Genomic DNA, 24,513 nt, shown 5'->3' on the forward strand with positions numbered 1-24,513 from the left:
GTGTCAAAATAAAATTAAAAAGGGACTAAGGATGCAGCTTGTGCAGAACATTTGCCTAGCATTCAGGAGGCCCTGGATTCAAACTTCAGTGCGTGCACACACATGCGCGCGCGCACACACACTTTAAGTGAAATACATGTACAGAGAACAAAGGACACAGGCAGCAAGAGCCTACTTGTCGCAAAGAAATCTAGGTCCCAGCAGCCTGAGCTGGCTGTGCTGACCTGCGGGATGAGGGGGCGGCCTGGTCCCCGTGGTCCTAAAGTTAGAGATGTGAAGAGCTACCCTGGAGGCAGCCCCCCGCTCCCCATGCTGCGCCTGCAGTCACTCAGGCAGGAGTCCATACCCCGGCCCGGGGAGCCCGCCCAGCTCCTCCTGGTGGCTCAGAGGCAGGAAATGACCGTGAGCCTCTGCCCGCACACCCTTTGAAGAGGATTTCCATTCCTCTGCAGGGAAGAAAGCGCCAAAGAGGAAGAGGACCCCGAGACTCTTGGCGTGTCCCACGTTTCCCGAGAGGATCTCTCCTTCCTTGCGAGGGGCTGGGAGGTGGAGGAGAGAAGAATGGCTGTGTGTCATCTTGAATAGCAGCAAAGAAACACTTTGGGGTCAGTGCCAAACCAAGCACAGATAAAGAACACCAGCTTTTGGAAAAGCCGATCAACAGAGAAACCAGTGACAATCAGGCAACCGCCGCCGGGGCATGTGGCTTCAGGAGGCCGGGTCTTCCCTGTGGCACTGGGGCACTCTACCCGGAGTCACATCACGTTCCCTCCCTTTTTCTGTTTTGAGGCAAGGCCTCACCAGCTTCCCAAGCTGGCCTGGAACTTGCCATCCCCCTGCCTCAGGCTCCCCAGTCGCTGGGATGACAGGTGTGCACCACTGTGCCTGGCAAGAAAGGCAAATTCTGATCAGGGGTGGATTCCTCTTTGAAATCACTTACAAGTCTATGTGATCATAGTTGTTAAGCTTTCCTCTGTCTTATGCCGCCAATCCTAAGCGTTTACCTTCCTAGCCTGGACACCCGGGGTACAAAGCAAGTATGTGTCAGTTCATACCAATACAACCGACAGCCGAACAGATCAAGGGGGACCGTAGACAAGCCCCACAGAGTCCCCCGTGGGCTACGCGGCCCTCCTGCCCAGGGCACAGGAGGAAAGGGGAGAGTTGCCTGCTGGGCACCACAGAGGCACCCCCGAGTCTTCCTCCCAAGCCCAGACCTGTCCAGTTGGGGGAACCACAGGCCAGTCCAGGTGGAGGGGCAGCCTCCAGACCTGATGGGCTCCTGAACCACCCCGGCCTCAGAAACAAGGAAGTCTGAGAGGAGCCCGAGGGACCACATGTCCCCTGGGGTCCTGGATGGGGCCCCGGGCCAGGGAAGCCAGGGAGACGTGAATCAAGGGATGTCAGTCCCCACGAGTATGTCCCACACTGACACGAGACACAAGTGACAGGAAATGGTGTGGGGTGGGGGCACGGTGCTGTCCTCACGAAACCCTGGATCCTAAACCGCTCTAGAGATGTTAGGGTGGGTAAACAGCCTCTTCTCCACCAACATTTTTTATTGGCCCACAGCCGTTGTACAGTGACAGGATTTGTTATGTATTTGCTCACGCACGTGACACGGTGAGGCCGTGTGCCAATGTCCCTCCCCAGCACTGCCCTGCCTTCCCTGGTCCCTTTCTGCTACTAATCTCCCTTTGGTTTCTGTGAGACCCACGCCCTCCTCTCCTTTTTCCTCTCTAGCTTCTGCACAGGACAGAAACCATACAAGCCTGACGTCCTGCGTCTGGCTTATTGTGCTTGACGTTACGGTCTCTAGTTCCACTCATGTCCCTGCAAATGTCCAGTTTCATTCTTCATGGCTGAGTAGAACTCCACCTGACATACACCGCCTTCTCCTTACCCAATCGTCCATGGATGGACACCAGGCTGGTTTCACAGCTTGGCTTGATAAGCTTTAAAAGTCAGGGTGGCCAGATGGAAGCAGTATGTGTCCATCAGGACACACCTTGAGCCAGCCTCAGTCACTCAAGACAACCAAATACTATGGAGATGCCCCAGCCAGAAAGGGACCCTGCCTCATGCCTCTGGCCAGAGTGGCCCCCCAAATCCAAGCAGCCAGCCAGTGCCTGCTCTCCATGGCCCAGGCTCCCAACCAGCCATGCCACAGCACGTGCGTGCACTCACGCAGTCACGCCCTTCCCTTGCTGGCTGGGAAGAGACACTCCCAGCCCCAACACCATCCTGACCCCACAGTGCCTCCACGGAGCCTGGCCCAGTGCCACTCCACAGACCAACCTGATTCCCAGGCCTCCTGCCTCCCTGAAAGCAGGCGATAGGCAGGGACACCCGTCTGATCCTCTGGCTGGGCAGGTCAGAGGGTGGAGAGAGACAGATACCCAGAAGGTCAGCTGGACCACATAGTGGGGCATGGCCACCTGCAGGCTCCTCAGCTTCCACTCTCCCTGCATGGCCCTGATGCCGGAAAGAGACAGGCCTGAGGCCATACCGTGACAGCGGGGCCCAGACCCAGTGTGACCCCGCTGCCTGCAGGTCAGGCAGGGTCCTCATCCATTGTGCAGAAAGTGTGTCAGTGATGGGTGGTGGCCACCACTCCCGAGTCTCTGACTTTGCCCTGCTGACTCCTCTAGGGCTGGGTCACAGGGTCACAGGCTTGGGTCAAATGCAGGGTCTGGGGGAGAGTTGCCACGCGCAGACACGCCTGCATCCTCCCAGGTGTTCCATCCCAGCCCAACCGCGACCATGGAGGGGGAAGCAGCCCCCAGCCAAGGCTGTGCCTGCCAGGACACCGGCCCCTGCAGGGAAGGGACATGGGTCAGAGGTGGCTCCAGACCTCCTGTCTGAAGTCACAGAGCCAGGAAGGTCCACTGCAAGGACAGAACTTGCTGGGGACAAAGGAGTCAGACAGGCCTTCCCATAGCCTCACAGAGAGCAGCTGGACAGGAGCCTGGAAGCAGAACTGGGTGGGCTCCCCACTGTGGCCTGGCCTACCTTCCACTGCTTCCTCCTCGGAGGCAAGGGACCCTCCTCACCCACAGTGCCTCCTGGAATTGTCAGCAGCTCCTGCAGGGTATTCCCAGGGGCTGGGGAGCACACATCCTCACTGCCCCAGATGTGAGTGGCCCCAGATGTGAGCGACCCCAGATGTGAGCGACCCCAGCTCAAGGCACTGGCCACATGGTTAAAGCACATGCCACTACTGGGCACCTTCAATCACTTACTGGACTCATCAGCTCCCGCAAGCCTGGAACACTGGACACAGTGGAGAACAGAATCAGCACTGCTGAGGAGCATGCAGGGAACTGGGGTGAGGCCACCCACCTGTACTGCCAGGCCCTGTGGGAAACAACACAGCACCAGGGGAGGCACGTCGAACGTGACACTCGGCGCAGCAGCAGCAGGTTCCAGATCTGACTGCCAACACTCACTCCTGAGGTCTAATCAGGGAGGTGACAGGTCACCGTCTGAGGGAACGGGTAGGGCTCCAAGGGCAGCAGTGGCAGCCACAGATGCAGCAAGGCGTTCCTTCACAGGTCTCAAGGTAGCCCGTGCCAGGCAACGTTTCTAACAGTCACGCTAGGCAGACGGACGCGTCTTTCCACTGCCAGTGCTTGATCCCAGGCAGTATCCAATCTTGGGGGAACAAGACACTTACCAGCCAGGGGCACAGGCACTAAAATGCACATCCCCTGAGCAGCCTAGCCCCAAACGAATGCTCTTTTCTTCAACAAAACCAGTGCGGTGCCAAAAAAGAGGCGGTGTCTGACTGCCAACCTGGCCATCAGGACCAGCTTCCCTGCCTGGCAGGTCCACCTGCCTGGCACAGCCCTGTGTTGCTTTCCACAAGTGCAGTCAACAAAACTGCCACCACAGGGCAAGCCAGGGTCCAGGTTGCAGGGAGGGCACCTCGTGTTCAACACATCCAGGGGAGGGGACAGAACCTCTTCTCAAATGAAAAAGACACAAGACTGCTTTTGGCCACGAGTCCTCAGGGTGGTTTTCAAACACTTAAACGTAGACTTTCCTGACCAATACATTACAGGTGAGTAAAAAGCACCATAAACTCCAATTGCTGTGATCAGGCAGAGCTACCTGAAATTCTCTCCACCGGTTTAGATTAAAATCATGATGTCTCAGTCACAGCAGCCTCCAGGGTGTCTCAAAAAAATGTAGCCAGAATCATCGCATGCTTGTCAACTGTCACCACCCAGAAGAATGGAAAGGTCAGTCCCTGAGGGGGAAGCAGCCCAGGATCCTGCCTAGGGAGAGCCGATTGACAAGGCAAGCCCCTCTCAGCTCGTGGCACTTTGTACTCAAATGTCCACCTGGGGCAGACAGGGGGACTGGGCAGGGTGGGCAGCTGCTGGACTATGCATCCACCAAGGGTCTGTGAGAGAACTGTTTCCGTCCTCACCCTTCAACCAAAACTGTGACTGATCAGATTAAGTCCTGCCCAGGAAACAACAGTTTCCATATGTATGCACCACAACATGCTGCTGGCCACTGAGTGACCTGTAGAAGGTCTAATAAAGCATGACCAGGCCAGAGCCACACCTGTAATAAGCCCCTTGGTTCTCCTTTGAACAACACAGCTTAGCATCCTGATCTTTATGGCTGGTGCCACGCCTGGATGAGCTAGAATGGCCCAAGTTCCTTCGCGAGAGGACAGAGCGCTGGCCAGTGTGGAGATGTGGCACGTGGACACACAGGCCAGCGGCAGGCAGAAGGGGAGAGCCTGTTCTTCTGCAGGCTGGCTCTGGGGAGAGCTGCCTTCAAGCCTGCAGCGAGTGCCGGTCACATCCCTGCCTGCAAAGCCTTGACCACACCCGTGGAGCACAGGAGCCAGAAAAGGCCATGCTGAAGGGGAGGCCAAGACCCCAGGGGCAGCCTGGAGTGCACCGAATAACGCAGCAGAGTTGCATGGAAGGTGAGCTCCAGGCCCAGTCCTCTGGTGGGGAGCCCCCACTGCCAAACTTCCCAGGGATGAACAGCTCCTAATGGAACAGTGCAAGGAGCCCCAGAAGTCCTCTGCAGCCTGCATCTCCACACAGGTGCCTAGGTCCACCTCCCATGAGGCTGCCTGCATGCCCATCTGTGGTTCACAGGACTCCGGCCTTCACAAGTCCAACAGACCATCTCCACGGTCCTGGAACTCTCGCCGTGGCCAGGGCCAATCTGTAACCCCAACAGTGTCTGCTGCTGGCTGTGTGGCTCCTCTGGAACAGGGAAGAGGCTGGGGAGAAGGGGTGCCTCAAAGTCAAGCCCCAGCCTCAGCGCATTTCCAGAGGCCCAACGCGACTTCTGCCTCCACATCTCCCATCTGCTGTGGCTCAAGCAGGCAGGAAATGTGGTCTCAACAGGGACATCACTCTCCAAGCAGAGGCAGTGGCAACCAGCAGCCCCACCACCTCCTAAGTGACCATGACATTCCTCCGGATTAATTTAAGAAGGCCTGCACCCTCTCAAGCTGCCAGGAGACCCTGTGGTGTGTGTGCAGGGTACTACGCCCACTGGGCATAGCAACAGGCCTGGCACCAGTTCTACTCACCAGACCTGCCCCACATTGACCAGGGACAGGTAGAGACCCCAGAGAGCAGCCATGAGGATCATGTTGGCACAGCCGGTTATCAGGACAAAACACGAGATGCCCAATCCAAGCACAGCCAGCAGGTCCAGGTTGAAGTCCATGTCTGACCAGTCCAGCAGCCAGATGATGGTGGGTGCATAGCTCCAAGCGCCCCAGGCACCCAGGCCCTGGAAGTACTGCTGCACGCTCTTCAGGTATGCCCTGCAGGGCAGCAGGCCTCGGTCACCAATCAGCTGCTTGTTCTGATGCAGAGCCACCAGGAACGCCACAGCTGGGAGAGAAAGGCCAAGGGTCTCAGAGCTCGGGGCTGGGCGGGGGCCAAGGAATGTGAGCGGGAGCAAGCCCCCAGCCCTCAGCAGCGGGGTCTCAGAGCTCGGGGCTGGGAGGGGCCAAGGGACGTGAGGGGGAGCAAGCCCCCAGCCCTCAGCAGCGGGGTCTCAGAGCTCGGGGCCGGGCGGGGGCCAAGGAATGTGAGTGGGAGCAAGCCCCCAGCCCTCAGCAGCAGGGTCTCAGAGCTCGGGGCCGGGCAGGGGCGGGGCCTCGGACCAGCAGCTCAGCATCCAGACTCATGCTCAAGAGGTCCAGGGAAAACATACTGCTTGTTCTGGTATGTACACGTGTATGCCACCTGTCACTCAGAGGAGGCTGCTAGTTACATGCAGATGTGCAGCTGGCACCCGCCCTTGTGAGCCATCCTGACTGCCCTGGTGCCTGTCGGCAGGGTGACCGACTGAGCCAAAGGCTGCACTGCTGCTCACGGGGAAGCCACAGTGCGCCAACTCCAATGGCAAGTCTGAGTTCATCCCCGGGGGCCACACCTTCACAGGGCAGTCACGGCTTCAGATCCCAGGTTAGCCACTGGAGAGAGCCATGCCACGTCAGTACCACCAGGAACAGGCATGCCTGTCCACCCAGGGAGGAGAGAACCAGGCCAGTGGACAGGCCATGCCATGTCCACCCAAGGTAGAGAGGACCAGGCCACACCCTATTCATCTAGGAGAGGACCGGGCCAGTCAGTACCATGAGGGACAGGCCACGCCCTGTCCACACAGGTAGGAGAGGACCATGAAAGCACTAAGAAGCTGATGAAAGAGCAGCAAAACAAAAGCCAACTCTCTGGAAAAAAGTGCGTGAACACTGGCCTCAAGCTGTCCATCGAGAGGGAGGAGATGCTCCCATGGCCATCAGGACACTGCTCCAGAGAGAGAGTGATGCTCCAGTGTGTGCACGATGGCCTGCTTCCATACAAAGGGCTCTGCCCACCTTGTCAAGGTTTCTGACACCCTCTCCGTCCCCAGGAGCCAGGACTCCTTGGGGAGGTGGCGGACTCCAGGGCTGGGCAGGGAAAAGAAGTAGAGCTACAACACCCTGTGGGCCAGAATAGGAGGCGGCACCCAGGAGAACAGGTGGAGGCCTGTTAGGTGTGAGCTGCAACCGGCAGGGACCACCAGTGACCGCAGCCCAGCAACCCAAGCAGCACAGCCAGTGATCCTGTGGGAGCATAACCCAGGTGCAGACTGGACGTGGAGTCCATGGTACACAGGGGATCAGTTATAAACAGATGCCAGAAGACACAGTCCTCCTTTCCAGTTTCCCTAGACGCCCCCTCCTGGAAGTAATGTGAGTTCCTCCTCCCAGGGACTGGCCGCCTTGGGCGGAGTGGGCAGGAAGCAGTGGCTAGGCAAAAGGGACACCCAGCAGCCACAATTTAACCAGATGACCCATGTGGGTATCACAAGAAAAGCCCCTCTTGGTGGAAGAATCTTCCCCAAACCCATTGCCCCAGTGGAATCAGGAGAAAACATCAGACAGAACCCACTTGAGACCCAACTTGAGGGATGTTCTGTAGATTACGTAGCCAGGACTCCTGCACACTGTCAAGGTCATGAGAAAGCAGGGCAGTCAGGGAGAGGTGAGGGCTGATGCCATGAGGATCTCTAGATGGGGTCCTGGCTTTGCTGAAAAAGCCAGAGTATAGTTTGGCTATTAGTTTAAAAAAAAAAAAAAAAAAAAGTGAATGTTTCTTGAAAGTCCACCGAATTGCAGCTCATCAAAAAAACCGCTAAGCCCTGTCTTCCTCCTCGCCTTTATACCAGGTTCTTAAAGAGATTTTATCTGCAGAGTCCCAAGTCCAGCCCAGGGAACACTGGAGCGAGTGTGAATCCAGCCTACGGCCAGCACCTCAGTGACCCCAGGCCACGCCTCCTCCTGTGCCCAGTAAATGAGCCTTCCTCATTCAGCCTTAGCAACGCTGCACTGCCACAGAGGCCAGGGGTCCATGGCAGCGGTTTCAGAGGCTCCACAGTGGTCATTTCTTCAACGTCCTCTCATTGTGTGCTTTAGACTCCCTTACTGCTTAGAGACCCTGCAGAAAGGGGCTTGGCACTTCCATGTAATTTCTTGCAGCCCTGCGCTGCAGCCAACGTGGGTTCAGCTGGTGAGAGGCAGCCGCAGACCCCCCGCCATGCCTGAGGAAGGCTCTGAGGGTCTCTGCCAGCCTCCCTCTTGCTCAGAAATGCAGGCTGTGTCCTGTACACAGGGGATGCGAGGATCATGACCACAGTGGACGCCACTTCACACTAGAGAGTACTCGTCCCACCACAGGAGCACAGCACGCTGGGTCCAGGGGTGCCCGCCACCTCCTCCAAAGCCTCAGTCCTTCGGGGGCTCCTCACCACCTGGGTATGAACCTGCTGCTCAAGACACTGGCAATGGTGGAGGGTGGTGCAGGGAAGGCCCAGGGACAGGCCTCCAGGGGCCATCGCACTTGTGGTGGCTCATGGCCAGGGCTGGGGCTGCTCTTTGCTGTCCCCTGGGGATGACGAGGATCCCAGTAAAGCACCACGGGCTGCAGATGTGGTGCCTGCCAGCACTCGTTCAGCCCCACAAGCATGCTCCAGGATGAGTCCACGCAAACAGTGATGGGCCTTCACTCCAAGTAGCCTGGGTGGCTGGCCTTGGCTCCCTAGCATCCCCAGCAGCTGACCCCAGAACCCTGGGTAGCGCTCACCCCAGCACCTGCACCTGCCGGCGCTTCACAGATGAACACCCAGGCCACTGAGGAAGGCACTGGTGAATGGACAGGACTGCTGTTGCCCCCAGGCCCGCTGCAAGGCTTCACTGCAGACCTCTGCTGTTCCTCACTCAGCACGTCTTCCTGATCAACGTCTTTGCACTTGCCTCATTAAGACAGTGTACATGAGGTTAAGCCTGTCTAAATGCAACGCCTCTCAACGGGGGCTTTCTACAGAACACGTGGTCATGTTTAGTTAGCATCCTCCAGTAGCTAGCAGCACTGTGAAACCCAACATTCAGTGAAGCACCGGAGAGCCCCTGGACACCTTGAAAGAGCCCTGGGATCCTGGGAAACAGTGCTGTGCAGAGTGCCAGTGAGACCCAGGACCTCCTAGAAAGAGCCCATGCAGGAGGACTGCCCACTTGTCCAGGACTCTCAGCCAGACACCACAACCTGGGAAGACAGAAAACTGATTCTCCCTAAATGCACTTACTCTCAAGGTAGGAAAGAAATGCACATATCATAGCAAATTGCCCTGTGCTGGGTACCAGGCTGAAAACATCTACCTGTCTTCGTGTGAACAGGGAATCCCCAGAGACCGGAAGCTCCACTGGCTCACGTGGAAACCTGAGCCCCAACTTAGAGCTATGCTGGAGGCTCCCCTGCTGCATGCTAGTGAAGCTTCACAGACAACGTTGGTCCCATCTCTGTGGCCCTGCGAACTTTCAGAACAACTGCTCAGTGCTGCGCAGGATGCGGCGACACTGAACAAGGCCATACTCCACAGCAGCTTTAAAGACTGAGTGGAAGTCCATACTGGCAACTCCAGTGACTACGGGCAGGGTCCCAGCTCTCTGCACTCACACAGAACCCAAAGTGGACGTCACTCTCCCACAAGCAAGCTGCAGCAACTCCTTTCACGTGTGAGAAAATGAAGCAGAGACGCCACCATCCTGGGCAAGACCGGGGAAGCCCCTCTCGAGTTCTCCAGAAGGGCAGCTGTCCTAGCCCAGCAGGGTTGGCCTGGCCCTCTCACTGGCCTCCAGGTTTACTTGGGGCTCGGTTTGGTTTTCCTTACCAACATGCCGGACTACGTGCTCACAGAACCATAGCCTCAGCTAAAATTCCAGGTTTTCAGGACCTGAGTGGGAGGTACTCGGGATTGGCAGCTGCCCCCACCCCCAACACGGCGGGGGCATGAGGGGCAACACAAGGCAAAGATGACCAGTGGAAGTCACCAGCCAAGAACCCTTATCCTCCCCTAACCCTTTGGGTCACCCCACTGGGACCCTATGCAGGGCTGAGGAAACAAATGCGAGGAGTGCATCAAGTTCTTACAATCTAGAGGACAACCTTGAGGGTGGGACGAGGATGTGGAGAAGGCAGGACCTAGGCACAGGTAGCCTAGCGAGGGTCCAGTGGCACAGGAAGGGCACAGGGAGGAAAAGTAGACTTCTATACAGGGGCGGGGCGCCCGTGCAGGGGCGGGACGCGAGCTTGTCAGGGGCGGGGCACACGTGTAGGGGCGGGGCGCGGGCTCGTGCAGGGGCGGGGCGCAAGTGTAGGGGCGGGGCGGGGCGCCCTGTAGGGGCGGGGCGCAGGCTTGTCAGGGACGGGGCGCACGTGTAGGGGCGGGGCGCCCTGTAGGGGCGGGGCGCGGGCTCGTGCAGGGGCGGGGCGGAGCGCGAGCTCTCGTGCAAGCGCGGGCGGGGCCGCAGGACGCAGGCGGCTTCCCGGGCCTGCCGGGCACTTACAGTAGACGAAAGCGAGGGCCCTCAGGAGCACGATTCTGGTCAGCCAGAAGGTGCCTGCGCGTAGGCGGGCAGAGCAGCTAGCGTCATCACGTCCTGGCGCGGGCGGCGACCCAGACCCCAAGTCCGAGTCCCCGGCCTTCCGCCTCCTGAGTGACCCCTCGGGCGCCGCCATTACTACCGTCCCGGCGCATGCGCAGGGAGGACGAGGAGCGGAGGCCACGCCCTGACCACGCCCACGGTTTGGTCGGTCACGCCCGCGCGTGGGCAGGCCCACCCTCCCCGCAGGCCCCCGCAGGCCTAGCGGGTGCTGCGGCTGGAGGGGCTGCTGGGCGGGCTGCTGGGCACCCCGGGATTCCCTGGTTCATTCGTTGGTTCGTCTCTCCAGTCCGTGTTGCAGAAGTCCCCGGGCGCCCTGTCCTCTAGGGAAGGAGCCCAAGGGAGGCGAGTGGAAAGTGCGTCCTGCGCGCCCTGCGGTGTGGGTCCCGTACCTGCGCAGGGGAAACCCGCACGGGCAGCGCTTGGGATGCAGACCCCTCCTTTCCACTCTCCGCGGAGGAGGCTGGGCAGCCGACGCAATTGGTGGGGCACCGAGTGGGCAGGGCTGACTCTTCCCCACCCACCCGAAATCCCACGGGGTGTCTGCACAGCCTTCTAAACCCCTACTATAGACAGGCAGCATTCCTACAGGCTCTGGGCTGGATCTCAAGCCTCCGGTGAAGAGGGGCATCTAGAACTCAGAGGAGGGAAGAACTTTACACTGACCAGAGCAGGACCCCACGAAAGCCAGCAACTCTGCTTCTGAGAGTAGGAGCCACTCAGTCACTGTTCAGGGGTGCTCTGAGACTGGATCAGTGGATCGCAGGCATTCCTTAGACGAGAGAAGCCCTGTGCAGGACAGTGGGCACGACAACCCTTGGAGTGCCCGGGTGAACTGTGTGGTTCTTGGGAAGAAACAGTGAGGTGTGGGGTTTTCCTTCATTTGTTAGCACACTTTACTTACTAAAGATTCTATTTCTTTGTGTGTATTGCAAATGTTTATCTTGATTCTATTTGGTATTTCATCTTGTCTTTAGTCTCTGAATTTTGTTCCTGGTGTTTTGACATGTAACTTATCAGTGCTTGCACGGTCAAATGATCCAGATTTAGTGCCTGTCTATGCCTTTGCCCACCTGCAGTGAGAGCCTCATGAGGGGTTTTCTGTGGACAGATGCACCCCCTCCCCAAATTAGGCCAGACGGGTAACTGCTGGGACCCCTCCCCAACCCCAGCCTTCCCCTATTGCTAGGATAACAGCACTGATGGTACATTGTACAGTCATTTTTTCAGTTTGCCTTTCTTTCCTATGAGAAACCCTTCCTCAGGAGCCCAGCTGTGACCAGTAACATGTTGTAGTGGACACATGTTGCAGTGGACGGCTCAGACACCTGCCACATCTTATTGTGCCTCCAGGGCAGCAGTGTGTGCCCAAGGTCTCAAAGCTTGGGGATGGCCCTGCACCTCTGCTCGCTGTCTGGGGGCTAGAGACGACAGTACAGCTGTTTGGGAAGGCAGCCAAGCCTGCACAGCTTACCTGGGTCCCTGTCTGGATACCAGAGCTGCACTGGACGGAAGGCGAGGCAGGACAGGTCTGCCATCAGGTGTGACCCTGGGTGCTGCCTTTCAGGTGGGGACAATCCTCACAAAGGGCTCCTTTGTCCTCAGCTTCCCCTTGCTGGGGCTGCATTGTCCTCCCTTCAGGAGGGCACAATGGGGCATTGTGCAGAGCAGAAAAGGGCCCCTTGTTCTGGCATCCAGCTCTCAGGGCTAGGCTGGCTCCGTGCTCCCTGTCTGGATTTGCCCAGGGTGGGCGAGGCCAGCGGAAGGGTCTGCTGGGAGCTTGCGTCCTCTGCAGATCAAGTTTCCTGCCTAGTCTGCCTTCCTAGGATGCTGTCTGGAACTGGCCAAGCACAGGTCACACAGGGCAGAGCTCCACCAAGGAGAGTTCGGCCGATGACTGAGATCTCACCATTTCAACCTGAATGTAATTGAAACTACACCATGGTACTTTTCACCCATAAAGAGGAAAGACATTCTGACATGTGCTACAATGTGGATGAAGACATCAGGCTAAGCAAGATGAGAGACACGTGATTGCACTTGGAGGAATTGTTCAGAATGGGCAACTCCAGGGGGGAAGAAGGTAGCCTGGAGGTCGTGAGGGCTGAGCGGGGAGGGGATGGGAGTCTTGGTGGGCATGGGTTTCCAGATAGAAGATGGATGTACAGCATTGTGAATGTGTGAAGTGCCACCAGATGGTTCCAGTTACAGCGATTACTTTCACACTATGTAAATTTTACCTCAATTTTAAAAGAAAAAGTAAAAGAGCAAGGCAGAGTGACTATCCCAGCGACTCAGGAGGCTGAAGCAAGAAAATCACAAGTTCAAGGCCAGCTTCAGGAACTTGGCAAGACCCTGTCTGACTCAAATAAAAAGAATGTGAATATAGCTCAGTGGCAGAGCACTCCTAGGTCCAAGTCCTAGTACTGCAAAACAAACAAACAAAAATTTAAAAAGTAAAACAAAAACAAAGAATGTCCCTAAAGTAGTATGTTTCATAATCACCTGGAAGGCTTTGCTTCTGTCAGTGGGGGAAAGTCCCATCATGTCCACCAAACTCAACCTTTTCCTCTGTTAAGTAGTATCTGGTTTAAGGTACAGCTGTGTCTTAGGCCCTAGGAAGGTGCCCCACATCAAAAACAAAACCTCTGCATACCCAGACTCAGCTGCGTGGCCAGCAGACTGTGCAGGACCTGGGGTGGGGGTGGGGGTGCTCTGCAGGCCAGGTGAAGCCCTCAGGGGTGCTGTCCTGCAGGCAGGGGAGGGTCCTGAGCTTCCCTTCCAAGCAAGAACTAGGAAATGTCAAGCTGACAGGAGGGGCCAGAGGGAGCTGCCCCAGGGTTATGGGAGGAGGAGTCAGGAAAAGGGGAGTGGGGAAGGGAGGGGCCCCAAGAGGAGCTGCCAAGAGGGCTGGTGTCGGGGACCACAGCACGCCTGACCCAGGTGGGCCTTGCACCCCAGCCACCCACAGCCTCCTCCAGGGCAGCCCCCGGGACGAGGCACACAGCCCATGGCTGGCCACACTCCCAACAGCTGCGCAACGGCTTCACAGAGGAATGAGCCCTCTGTCAGCACCCTGTCCAGCTGTCCCCGGGCACCCCAGCCTGGCAGCCCCCACCGCGCCAGGGCCATTGTCCCCGACGTGGTTGCAGCTGTCTCTGGCACCCACAGGAACCCAGCTTGGGTCCAGATCTAATTGTGCACCCCTCATTTACCCCAATTTTTCATGTCTTGAAGATTGTGGCAGGGGAGCAGGACCTGTCGACGCTAACATCTGTTGGCTTCTCTGGGAGGGGTGGTCAGTTTGGCCTGATCCCACCCTGACTGTCCAGTGGCCAAACCCCTGTGGGAGGCTGGCAGGTGTGGGTGGGGGCGAGCAAGCAGGTGTTGTGCCATTTGCTGGCTGTGTGGGGACCGTGACTCTGGCAGCTGTTCTGCTTGGCTCAGAGGTCTCCTCTCGTGCATCCCTGCTCCCCCGCCACACGCCCCAGGAGATGTGGCCCTGGGTGCCCTGCAAGCTGGTGAGCCACAGCTCTCAGCAGGGTGGGAGAGCTAAGCTTCTCCATGCAGCTGCGTCCCGGCGATAGTCCTGTGCAGCCAATGGACGTGTCCTTTTCTTCTACTAGTAGTTATATTCTGAACTGGAAGAAACCTTGGAAACTGCCTTGCTTGTGGGCTGGACTGGTCACTCCATTGGTCATCGGTCACCCCAGTAGTGCTGCCTAACAAACAGCCCTAAACCACTGGTGTGTGTTGTGGCCAGTGTCACCCAGTGCCAGGCCCTGCGGTCTTTGGCTCAGAGGCACAGCCAGTTTCCTGTGCCTGTGACCCTGTGGGACCCTTCAGAAGCAAAGGTTCACCCAACACGGGCTCCCGCACCCACAGCACCCTGCCTTCCGCAGCCGGGGAGCCATGTCCCCCACAGACCCAGCGAGGCACTGAACTAAAACCTCCCTCACCATATTCAAGAAAATAAGTGCTTGGGAGACAGAAGAGATCTTTTCATGGGTGTGTTTAATTTGCCTTTGGCACTGATGTGTGTCCGGAACCTTCCATCTCAGCAGAGGCCAGGACCAGAGCCAAACAGAGCCCCTCTCACCAAGAAGAGACTTATTTCTCTGTGATAGCTCTACTTTAAGCCACCCTTCACCTTCCTGGTTATACTTACAACAGGCTCCGCTTTAGGGATTGCAAATGTGGACATCATTCACAAGAAGCCTCCTCAGGTTGGGAAGCTGGGCTTGGAAGGGTGGACGCCAGTCTCGGCATGCCACGGGCTCAGAAGGCTGCTTTTCTGAAGAGTCCCCATCGGTGTCCAGCTCCCCTCCTGCATGTGGATGAGATGGCTGCTCCCAGCCCATGTGTCACTTCCCAGTGGAGCTCAGTGCCCAGAGGAGTGTGGCACTGAGCTGGTGAGGATGAAGGGCAGAGTTCCAGTGAGCAGGGTCAGGTGGCCAGGCAACCTGAGTTCAGGGGGGCAAGAACTGCAACAGAACAAGGCTCCAGGGGAGCAAGTGTGAAAAGGAGCAGGGTTCAGGGGAGGGGCTCCAGGAACAGGGCTGGGGCTGGAGGCCCAGGCGCTGGTGTCAGAACAAACCCGCTCCACTGGGCATGCGCAGGCATGGGCCTAGGAAGTGCAGAAGTCCCAAAGAAGCCGCTGCTTGAGTCCAAACACTTGCGACAGACTCTACTGCCTCTGGGGAGGTGCTGCTGGCACTGGCAAAGTGCTAGGAGCATGCCGGCTGCAGAGGGGCAGCTAGCTCCTGGCATAGGGGCCCAGGAAATGCTGCTCTTGCACAGCCAAGAGGCAGGGGCGTGGGGTAGCACTCTTGTCACCCTCAGAGTGCGCGTGGAAGGATGGAGCTCCCTGCTCCCAAGCTGGCAGAAGATGTCAGCTCAACCGAGGGGCCAGCTGTGGCCCCAACCAGAACTTCCACTCCAACCAGCATTGCCAGCACCCCTGAGACCACTAAGTTAAGGGGTTGGGGGATAGCAAACAGCTCATTCCAGAGCCCTGAATATCTGTTATGGGGAGGCGAGACTCCTGGGGTGGGGCCAAGCAGGGCCCCTGTGTGCCCCTCTGCTGCCTGTCTGTGACCCGGCAGGACGGGTGAGCTCTCTTTAGGAACCATGGCTCTGAGCAGTTCACCCTTCTCTGCTGCCAGGTTTTATTTCTGCCAGACAAGCAAGTAATTAAAAGCACCAATTAATCTCCAATGCTGTGCTGGGACACAATGCCAACTACTTCATGGGCCACTTTGGATGAAGGGGTCAAGGGAGGCCCAGGTCAGGGCTGTGGACACAGGGGTTCATACTAGCCCGGAGCTCACAGGCCACTCCACCCTCTCCAATGCTTTTCTTTTAAAGCTTGCACAAGGACAAACAGCCTCTGTGACCCCAGGCCAGGCCAGGCAGACTGACTGGGAGAAGAGCACTGGACAGTCAGGACAGTGGGGTACCCTCCTCCTCAGTGGCATTCGGTCCACACTGCCACTCTGGCTCCCAGCTCCTCGAGCACACAGGCCTCCCATAGGCAGTGGCGGGTGGGGGTCCTTATTCCTGGAAGTGCTCACGAGGCTAGGACTGGCCCCCCTTCCCACCAGCCCACCCTAGGTCCTGGCAGTTGCCCGTGGTGCTCTCCTGGGGTGTGGGTCCAGTGACCATGTTCTATCAGCTTTCCCAGGTCCCAGGGCCAGTGGTCCAGCAGTGGGTATCTGGTTTAAGTTCAGTCAGACCCTCTCTCTGAAACCACATAGCCCTCCAGACCAGGATGAGGTCATGTGGACAGGCCAGTACCATAGAGGAGGCTGTGGGCAGGAAGAGCTAAGAGGAAGAGGTAGGATGTCCCCACCAGGACAAGTGTGTGTGGCCCATGAGGTATTTTGCGGGGGGGTTTGGTTTTTCTTTTTGCAGTACTGAGGGTTGACCCAGGGATGCTCTACCAATGAGCTACCTCCCCAGGTTTTATTTTTTATTTTGAGACAGGGTCTAAGCAAGTTGCCCAGGGTGGTCTTGAACTTATGATCTTCCTGCCTCAGCTTCCTGAGTCACTGTGATTACAGCCATGGCCATGGTGCCCAGCTTGCCTCTTGAGATTTAAATCACTGTGGCTCTCTTTATTCTCAAAGGCCTGTGTTCTCTGCTGCCCCAGGCTCTTTGCCTCACCTGCACCCTCCCTCAGTGGTCTTTACCCCTCGGGACGCTTTGCACATGTTGTACCCTGAGAATGCTCTCTGCTCCTTTCCTCGAAGTTGAAAGCTTCACTCAGCTGAACTGTCACCTCTCTAAGGCGTCTAGGATCACCCTTCTTAAAGCCCCCTCCCCTGTGGGAGCACCTCACCCCTAGAGAGAAGTATCTGCCTCCCTGCTCAACACCTGCATCTTCAGAGTAGGGGCTGTGTTGTGTGGTCCTGAACACACGGCCTAGAAAAGTACTGGCACAAAGCTGTGCTTACTCTGAACCAGGGAACACATGACTCACCTTAGCCATCTCCCTCTCTGGGAGCCATATCCCAGTGTCCACTCAGCACCTGCCTGGTGGCTGAGGACAGGAACCAATGTCAGCACTAATGGAGCTGGCATCTTCCCAAAGCCATTGAGATAGCCAAGAGATGACTCTGGAAGGTGGACTTCAGGACACCCGCCACATGCCAGCAACCTGCACCACACTGGGCCTGAAGGCCTGATCCTGGGCCAGCCAGGGACAAGCCCCATTGTGCCATCCTGGGATGGCTGGACATGCATGACAGGCACTGCCCACCAGTTCCCTGGGGGCCAGAGTGACCTGGGCCAGGCACTAGACTCCTGGGGCTAGCCTCCTTTCCTTCAAGAGCATCAGGAGCCACCTCATCTGTGTCCTAGGGACTGGAGAAAAGAGCCCGTGATGCTGCTTGGGGGGCCAGAGAGAGGCTTCCCTGCCCACCCCAAGCATCCAACCCCAGCTCTGCTTTGGCTTTCTTGGCAAAAAGGACCTCACCATTAAGACCTGTGACCCCAATCACACCTGGGCCAGGGAGAGGTAGGAGCCGTGTCCCCAGGGCACAGAGGCTGAGAGGCAGCCCAGCTAGACCAGGACCATCCTCAGCATCTCCACTGGCACCTCTTTTGCTTGAGTGAATCTCAGTCCAACAGTAAGTCCCACAGGTGCCCCAGGAAATAGCCTCACCTGCACCTCCCTTGGTGGTCTTCACCCCTCTGGATGCTTCAAAGACCACAGAGGGGCCAGAAGGGGAAGGAAAGCCACCACAGACTGGCAGGGAGGGTCTTTCTTGGCAGGGGGCAGAGGGAAGGGAGCCAGTTCCCCACCTGTGCTGAGGACCCCATCCCAATCTGTGAAGGTCAGTGATTTGCACAGATGGTGCCTTCCTGTCATGGAGAAGGTAAAAACAAGAGCACCTCCTGGTTAGCTGTCAGCCTGGGAGGTGGCAAGACGCCTGGCAACCCAGGCAGTGGGTCCTGCCACCTTCAGGGTAGAAGCTGGAAGCTGTCCCTATGTCACTACCACACACTGGCCCATTCCAAAACAAGTCTTCAGGGCTCCCCAGCCCAGAGAGACGAGGACCAAGCCTTCCTGAGTGGACTGGAGAGGTGGCTCCCAAACTTGGAGGCTTCCGGTGGTCTCCAGAGGTGGCACTCCTCTGGGCGTGGCAGCAGTGGGACAGGAGGTGGGTCCTGGGCTGTCTCCAATGGTGCCTGCTGAGTCGGTGAGGTAACGGGTGAGGTGGGCATCTAAGGCCCCCTCACCAGGTCAGTGGGCTTTTCTTTTGGAATTTTTCTTTGTAACAGAGCAATCCCTTCTGCTGCCCCAGAAGGAAAGAGAGTCATTGCAACGTGACAGCTATGACCCTGGAGTGGAGGGCTTGGGGCTGCGTGGTCGGGAGCCAGGAGGCCTTGCTTAGGGTCACCTGGGCGTCGCAGGCCACACTTTGAAGCTCCCGTAGGTCACCTAAGAGGAGATGACCAGCTTGGGGTGGCAGTTTGGTCGCCTCCCTAGATTTTGGGAAAAGAATCCGAGCCAACTTTGGGGACTGCCGGGCCTGGGGCCAGCTCGCGGGGGCGGGCTCAGGCGGCGCTCACCAGGGAAATGTCCCCTCTCCGACCCTGCCATCACCCTGGCCTGCACACCCGCCCCCTCCTATCCTCTCCAGGCGCCCGAGGCGCAGCGGCCTGGCGTGGCCTCCGCCTCCGCCGGACCACCCAGGGCCGTCCGCCTTGGGTCTGCACCCGGCCCCGGGTCACGCCCGGAAGGCCCCGGGCCCCCGCGTCCGGCCGCCCATCCGCCAGCGGCCCCAGGGACTCCACAGCAGCAGCGGTCAGTCGGCCCCGCCCAGTGCCCGCCCCTCCGGTTGCCGGGCCCGGCGAGCGTCCCCAGGGCTGCCCCAGACGCGGCAGGCGACCCAGGTCCCCCGGCTCAGGGGCGCGCGCTACCTGGACCAGCCGGCGGCTCCCGCCGTCGCGCGGCCTTGCGCCAAGAGCCCCGGTTTTGGCGCGGGCAGCAGCCGTCCCCGCGCCACCAGTTGCGGGCGGGGTGTTGGGGCTCCAGACCCGCCGTGTGCCTGAGGCGGGTTCCAGCGTGCCACTTCCTCTCCAGGCGTGGGACGCACAGAGCCGCACGGGACGGGGCGGCGCAGAGCCCCGCCCGCGCCCCTCTCCCTCTGGGTTTTGGGGCAGGGAGCAGAGGCGGGAGGGTCGCAGGCCGCGGGGCGCGCAGGCCCACGTGGTGCGCCTGGCGGGGCGGGGGCCGGGGCGCTTTCGGGTGGGGCCTTCGGTCAGGCTCCGCCCTGGGGGAGGGGGCGCCGGCCAACCGCGACCGGGCGGGGCGGGGCCTCGTCCTGGGCTTAAAGAAACTTGTTGCGGGTCGCGGAGTCGGTACTGAGCTGCGGCGGCGGGTCTGAGCTGCTGGGCTGCGGCGGCGGCCGAGGAGCCGGAGTGGGGCGTCGGCGGGGACGAAGGCCGGGCCCCGCGTGGCGATCTTGGGTCCAGCCACTGCTGCAACGTATCCGGAGGGCGGCCCGTGCGCTTTCCACAGCGCGCGCCTGTCCGCGCGCGGCCCCGATGCTGGACATGAGCGAGTCCCGTGCCCAGCCGCCCTGCAGCCCGTCCGGCACCGCCAGCTCCATGTCGCACGTGGAGGACTCGGACTCGGACGCGCCGCCGTCTCCCGCGGGCTCCGAGGGCCTGAGTCGCGCGGCGGGCGCGGGGAGCGGCGGCCGGGGCGACGCAGCCGAGGCAGCGGACGAGCGCTTCCCGGCCTGCATCCGCGACGCGGTGTCACAGGTGCTTAAGGGTTACGACTGGAGCCTGGTGCCTATGCCCGTGCGCGGTGGCGGCGGCGGAGCGCTCAAGGCCAAGCCGCACGTGAAACGGCCCATGAACGCCTTCATGGTGTGGGCGCAGGCGGCGCGCCGCAAGCTGGCGGACCAGTACCCGCACCTGCACAACGCAGAGCTCAGCAAGACGCTGGGCAAGCTGTGGCGGTGAGTGCGGGGTCAGGCGAGGCGGGCAGGAGCCGGGATGCTGCGCACTGGGCAACTACTGCTCCTCCGGGGGAGCGCAGGGGCTGGTGGAGGTGGTGGTCTGTCCCAGGCTCTGGCAGTGCCCCCTCCCGACAGTTCCAGGGTGGGTTCCAATGGGAAAACACCTTCTGGTCAGCCAAACCAGGCATCAGGCGTGGTCTGGGGCGAGTGGAAGGCAGTGCCTGGAGTGTTGGTTCCCAGTGCATCCCCCACTTCCAAGACACCCTGCTGGGACTGTAGCTGGCACCCGGAGTGGCCCAGCCCCACCCGGAGGCCTGTAAGGCACAGGGCAGGCAGCCAGCTGGTGTCCGAGGTGTCCCCTCCTGCGGAAGGACTGGAACCCTGAGGCTTCCCACGGAGAGGGTGCCAGAAAGGTCTGCTGGCTTCTGCAGTCAGCACTCTCCCCTTCCCCACTGTGCAATCCCAGAGCAGAGAAGGAAGGAGTGGATGAAGAGTGCGCGGAAGGCTTTGTGCACTCTGGCGTGTTCGCTGGGTGTGTGCAGAAGACAGGGCAACAGGCACAAGGGCCTGCTGCTCGGGACAGTCCACCCTGCCAAATGTCCTCTGCTTGGGCTTAAGGTGGACGACTTTGGGTTTGGGGTAACGGCTTCTCAGTCTCTGCTCCTCACCTGACCACTGAGTGCTTTGTTCGTGGTTCCTGGCTTCTCCTTGGGTCCGGAGCACAGTGTTGAGCACTCTGGATGGGATTGGACAGGACCCCCAGCTTGCATCCCTGAACCCTGCTGCACAAGCAGATAGAGAGGGCTGCTGGAATGTGTTCTAAAGACAGATGCTGGGTTTTGCCATTGCTTCTGGAAACCTGGCTGTGGAGGGACAGCCCGCCTAGCTGAGCCCACACCGGCTGGATTTTTGTTCACGCTGTCGTTCTCAGCTAGGTCCTACCCATCTCCTTAGAAAGCCCCCAAAGGGAGGGAGCAAGCAGGCTTGGAAAGGGAGAAGTCAGGGGAGGAGGATGGAGAGTTTGGGTCTTGTTCCTTTGACCACAGTGAGCACACAAACCTGACCCAACTGGCCGCACAGGCTCTTGTGGAGAGTGCTGCCTGCCCCGGCCTGGAAGGCACGTACGCATGGCAGGGTTCCCTGGTCAAGGGAGGCCTGGTCCGTGCCAGTGCCCTAGCCTGTCTCCTGGCCGTGTTTCACCCAGCCCGCTTCCCAGTGGTGTACGTGCCGGGCTGGCTGCACCTCGGCAGCACCAGGCGCCGTGGCCAACCCTGCCCTGCTGTGTGCTCTGCAGCTTGCTGAGTGAGAGCGAGAAGCGTCCCTTTGTGGAGGAGGCAGAAAGGCTCCGGGTCCAGCACAAGAAGGACCACCCGGACTACAAGTACCAGCCTCGGCGGAGAAAGAGCGTGAAGACTGGCCAGAGCGACTCTGACTCAGGGGCCGAGCTGGGCCACCACCCTGGTGGCACCATGTACAAGGCTGACGGGGGCCTCCACGGTGACACGCACCACCACGGTGACCACACAGGTGGGCTCCAGGTCCCTGAGCATCTGACCCCCTGGGAGAAGGCAGCAGTAGGCCTGTGCCACAGGGAAGGGGCTTACTGCAGGGTAGGCAGGCGCCTTCCAGAGAGCTGACCTTGCTGGGTACCCTGGGAAAGCCCCCAGAGCCCCTGGGTGCAGCTGTTTCTGACACACTGGGGGCCTTATTGCCACAGGATTGCCAAGGGTCCAGCTTTGTGTGGCCAGTGCCGCAGGCAGACATCTCAGCTGGACCTACCCACACTCTCCATACTGCAGTGTGAGTCTCTGCTTGCATGGGGTCCACAGCCCAGGCCCAGGATCCAGCCGAGGGAGTGAGACCCTGCAGCCAAGCAGCCTCGTTCTAGCTGCCCAGAGCCCGTAAGCCTTGGCTTGCTCGGCCCAGATAGGGAAGAACGAGTCTTTTTGTGTGTATCCACGTTGGTTGTGGGCACAGGGCAGGCATTCTGCTAGCAGCATTGCTAGCTCTGGTGGGGCCAGGCCAGCCGTCTTCCTCCCCCACCTTGGTCTTTAGGGGGGGCTTGGGTCTTCCTGTAGAGCAGTGCTTAGCGGAATTTTCTTTTGCTGGGGAGTGAGGTCTAGGTCTGACTTTGCAGGAATTTCTGGGAAGTGTAAAGGAACAAAAACTCGTTGATTTCTACCTGCGGCAGCTAGCCGGGCTGCTGGTGTCGGCCTCCGGCCCCGCCTGGCCCCACAGAAGGGGCATTCATCTGCTATGTGCTCTCCTCCTCAGGCCAGACCCACGGGCCGCCCACCCCGCCCACCACCCCCAAGACGGACCAACACCACCCTGCAGGCGGGGGCAAACAGGAGCTGAAGCCGGAAGGGCGCCGTCTGGTGGACAGCGGGCGCCAGAACATTGACTTCAGCAACGTGGACATCTCCGAGCTCAGTAGTGAGGTCATTAGCAACATGGACACCTTCGATGTCCATGAGTTCGACCAGTATCTGCCTCTCAATGGCCACTCGACCCTGCCAGCAGAGCCCAGCCAGGCTGCTGCTGCTGCTGGCTCCTATGGGGGCACCTCCTACTCCCACTCTGGGGCCAGTGTTGGGGCAGCCCCAGTGTGGGCTCACAAGGGAGCCCCCTCAGCCTCAGCGTCACCCACCGAGGCTGGACCCCCGCGGCCGCACATCAAGACGGAGCAGCTGAGCCCCGGCCACTATGGCGACCAGCCACATGGCTCCCCAGGTCGCTCCGACTACAGCTCCTACGGCGCCCAGGCCAGTGTCACCACGGCTGCCCCTGCTGCGGCTGCCAGCTCCTTTGGGAGCGCACAGTGTGACTACACCGACCTGCAGGCCTCTAACTACTACAGCCCCTATGCCAGCTACCCACCCAGCCTCTACCAGTACCCCTACTTCCACTCCTCACGCCGGCCCTATGCCTCGCCTCTGCTCAACGGCCTCTCCGTGCCGCCGGCCCACAGCCCCAGTGGCAGCTGGGACCAGCCCGTGTACACCACCCTGACCAGGCCCTGAGGGCGCGTGTGTGGGGACTTGGCCTGGCATCAGACAGCCAGGTCCCTGGGTGCCCTGGAAGGTCTGTGCCAGTCAGCAGCAGGGTGACGTGGCCACGCTCAGGTGCCTGTGAGGGTGGAAGCCAAGTTTTGTCACAGGACGCCCCTTTGCCTCCGACCTCCACGCTGCTGCCGATGGACGTGGCTAATCTCTCCGAGCACGGACAGTGTCTGTTTGGTCCCCTTCCGTGAAGACTTGTGGACAGAGTGCCTGGCTTGGGAACCCAGGACAGGAGGGAAGGGGCCTGAGGTCTCCAGACTGTCCCTTATGGAGAGCCCCCTGGGACCACGGGATGTGTTCCCGCGGTGGCCGCGTGTCCTTGACACTTGGGAGTGCACCCGCTCAGATGTCTCGTGGGACCAGCCTGTAGGTGAAGGTGTTCCTTGTAGTCAGAGTTCTTCCCAGCAAGGTTTGGCTGTGACGAACACTTCTCTCTTTGTGTTTAATTTTTTCAGTGATTTTTATTTTTAAAGCTTAAACTTGTTTGTTTTCAAAGCTGTTAAGGATGTATTTATGTTCTGTATTATTTTATCTTTGATTAATGAAGTGATGTGTGCAGAGAGTAGAACTTAAGACAACAGGAAAGCCAGGAAGCTTTGCGCGAGGGAGCAGGAGGGAGGTGCCGTACTTGGCAGCTTTGGGAGGCCTCCTGGGAGGGCCTGAGCTGCAGAGGCTGGTGGGGCCTGGGCCACGGAGGGAGGGATGAGCTGCCCTGTGGGGCTGATCAGAGTGAATGGCCCTGGCTGGCATTAGGTCGGCTGGGAAGGCAGGGCGTTGTCCCTGCCTGCAGCTGTGCCAAGTGGTATACGACAGAAATTCCCTGAAAGTGGCAGAACCGGGACAATCTTGGCTCTGAGGCCCTGGTGCCACCTACCAAGCTGTGAAACTAACCCTCCACTAAAAGTCTTCCAGGTGCCTAGCTGTAGAGACTGGACCTGATTCGCCACCCTGCTTCCGCTGTGTGCCAAGCACATAACCGTCTACTTCATGGAAACTTGTGCCTTTGAAACTTTGTAAAGTCGAGAAGTTGCTTCTTTTTACTTTTTCTACTTTTCCTACTTTTTTCTAGAAAAAAAAAAAAATCGTGGGTCTTTTTTTTTCCTTTTTTTTTTTTTTTTTTTTTTTTTTGCATATCTCCTTCTGGGGGTGGGAACTGCAGCAAACTCCTTTTTATGCCATCTATTTTTCAGTGTCAAGTTCAGAAAGACTTTTGCTGTCACTTGCCTGCTGCGTTCTGCTACTTTCTGACCAAGCAACCCTAACTTTTGTACAGATCGATTTCATAAAATTAAAAAAAAAATGCTTTTTATCTACATGGGCTGTGTCTTGTGGGTTGCTTTCCATGAGCCTGGGGCCTGACATTTCCTGACCAAGGCGTGAGGAGGTGAATGTGTGGCTCCAGAGCCCACCAGGTCCCCTGAGTCCTGAGCTGATAGGCCTGCTCCCTCCTGGAGCCTCCTGTGTGGACAAAACGGGTCCAGGTGGGCGGCATTTGGACTGT

General features: G+C 58.9%; 2 protein-coding genes across 3 annotated transcripts in view; one reads left to right on the forward strand and one right to left on the reverse strand.

Annotated features, from left to right (window-relative positions):
* The window catches only part of LMF1 (lipase maturation factor 1), a 94,638-nt gene extending 84,062 nt beyond the window's left edge, over positions 1-10,576 (reverse strand). The window contains exons 1-2 of one of the 2 annotated variants that reach the window (XM_079121896.1): positions 10,379-10,576; positions 5,570-5,879 (exon numbers count right to left, since the gene is read on the reverse strand). In XM_079121896.1, coding sequence (XP_078978022.1) covers positions 5,570-5,879; positions 10,379-10,550 — 482 coding nt within the window. In that variant the 5' untranslated portion in view covers positions 10,551-10,576. Of the gene's footprint in view, positions 1-5,569; positions 5,880-10,378 lie in introns of those variants that run through there. The other variant, XM_079121897.1, reaches the window with a different exon arrangement.
* Positions 10,577-19,311: 8,735 nt separating this feature from the next.
* On the forward strand, positions 19,312-24,306 carry SOX8 (SRY-box transcription factor 8). The gene is made up of 3 exons (XM_079120462.1): positions 19,312-19,950; positions 21,245-21,477; positions 22,225-24,306. Exons 1-3 carry the CDS (start codon positions 19,529-19,531, stop codon positions 22,971-22,973), a joined length of 1,404 nt encoding a protein of 467 aa, XP_078976588.1. The 5' UTR covers positions 19,312-19,528; the 3' UTR covers positions 22,974-24,306.
* Positions 24,307-24,513: the final 207 nt, after the last annotated feature.

This window comes from Sciurus vulgaris, assembly GCF_902686455.1.
Source record: "Sciurus vulgaris genome assembly, chromosome: 18".
NCBI lineage: Eukaryota > Metazoa > Chordata > Mammalia > Rodentia > Sciuridae > Sciurus > Sciurus vulgaris.

What these genes read in the sequence shown, in the direction of transcription:
- SOX8 (XM_079120462.1), top strand. Translation starts at nt 19,529, where the DNA reads ATGCTGGACATGAGCGAGTCCCGTGCCCAGCCGCCCTGCAGCCCGTCC. An exon ending in ACGCTGGGCAAGCTGTGGCG is followed by an intron (nt 19,951 to 21,244) that starts GTGAGTGCGGGG and finishes TGTGCTCTGCAG; the next exon opens with CTTGCTGAGTGAGAGCGAGA. An exon ending in CCACCACGGTGACCACACAG is followed by an intron (nt 21,478 to 22,224) that starts GTGGGCTCCAGG and finishes TCTCCTCCTCAG; the next exon opens with GCCAGACCCACGGGCCGCCC.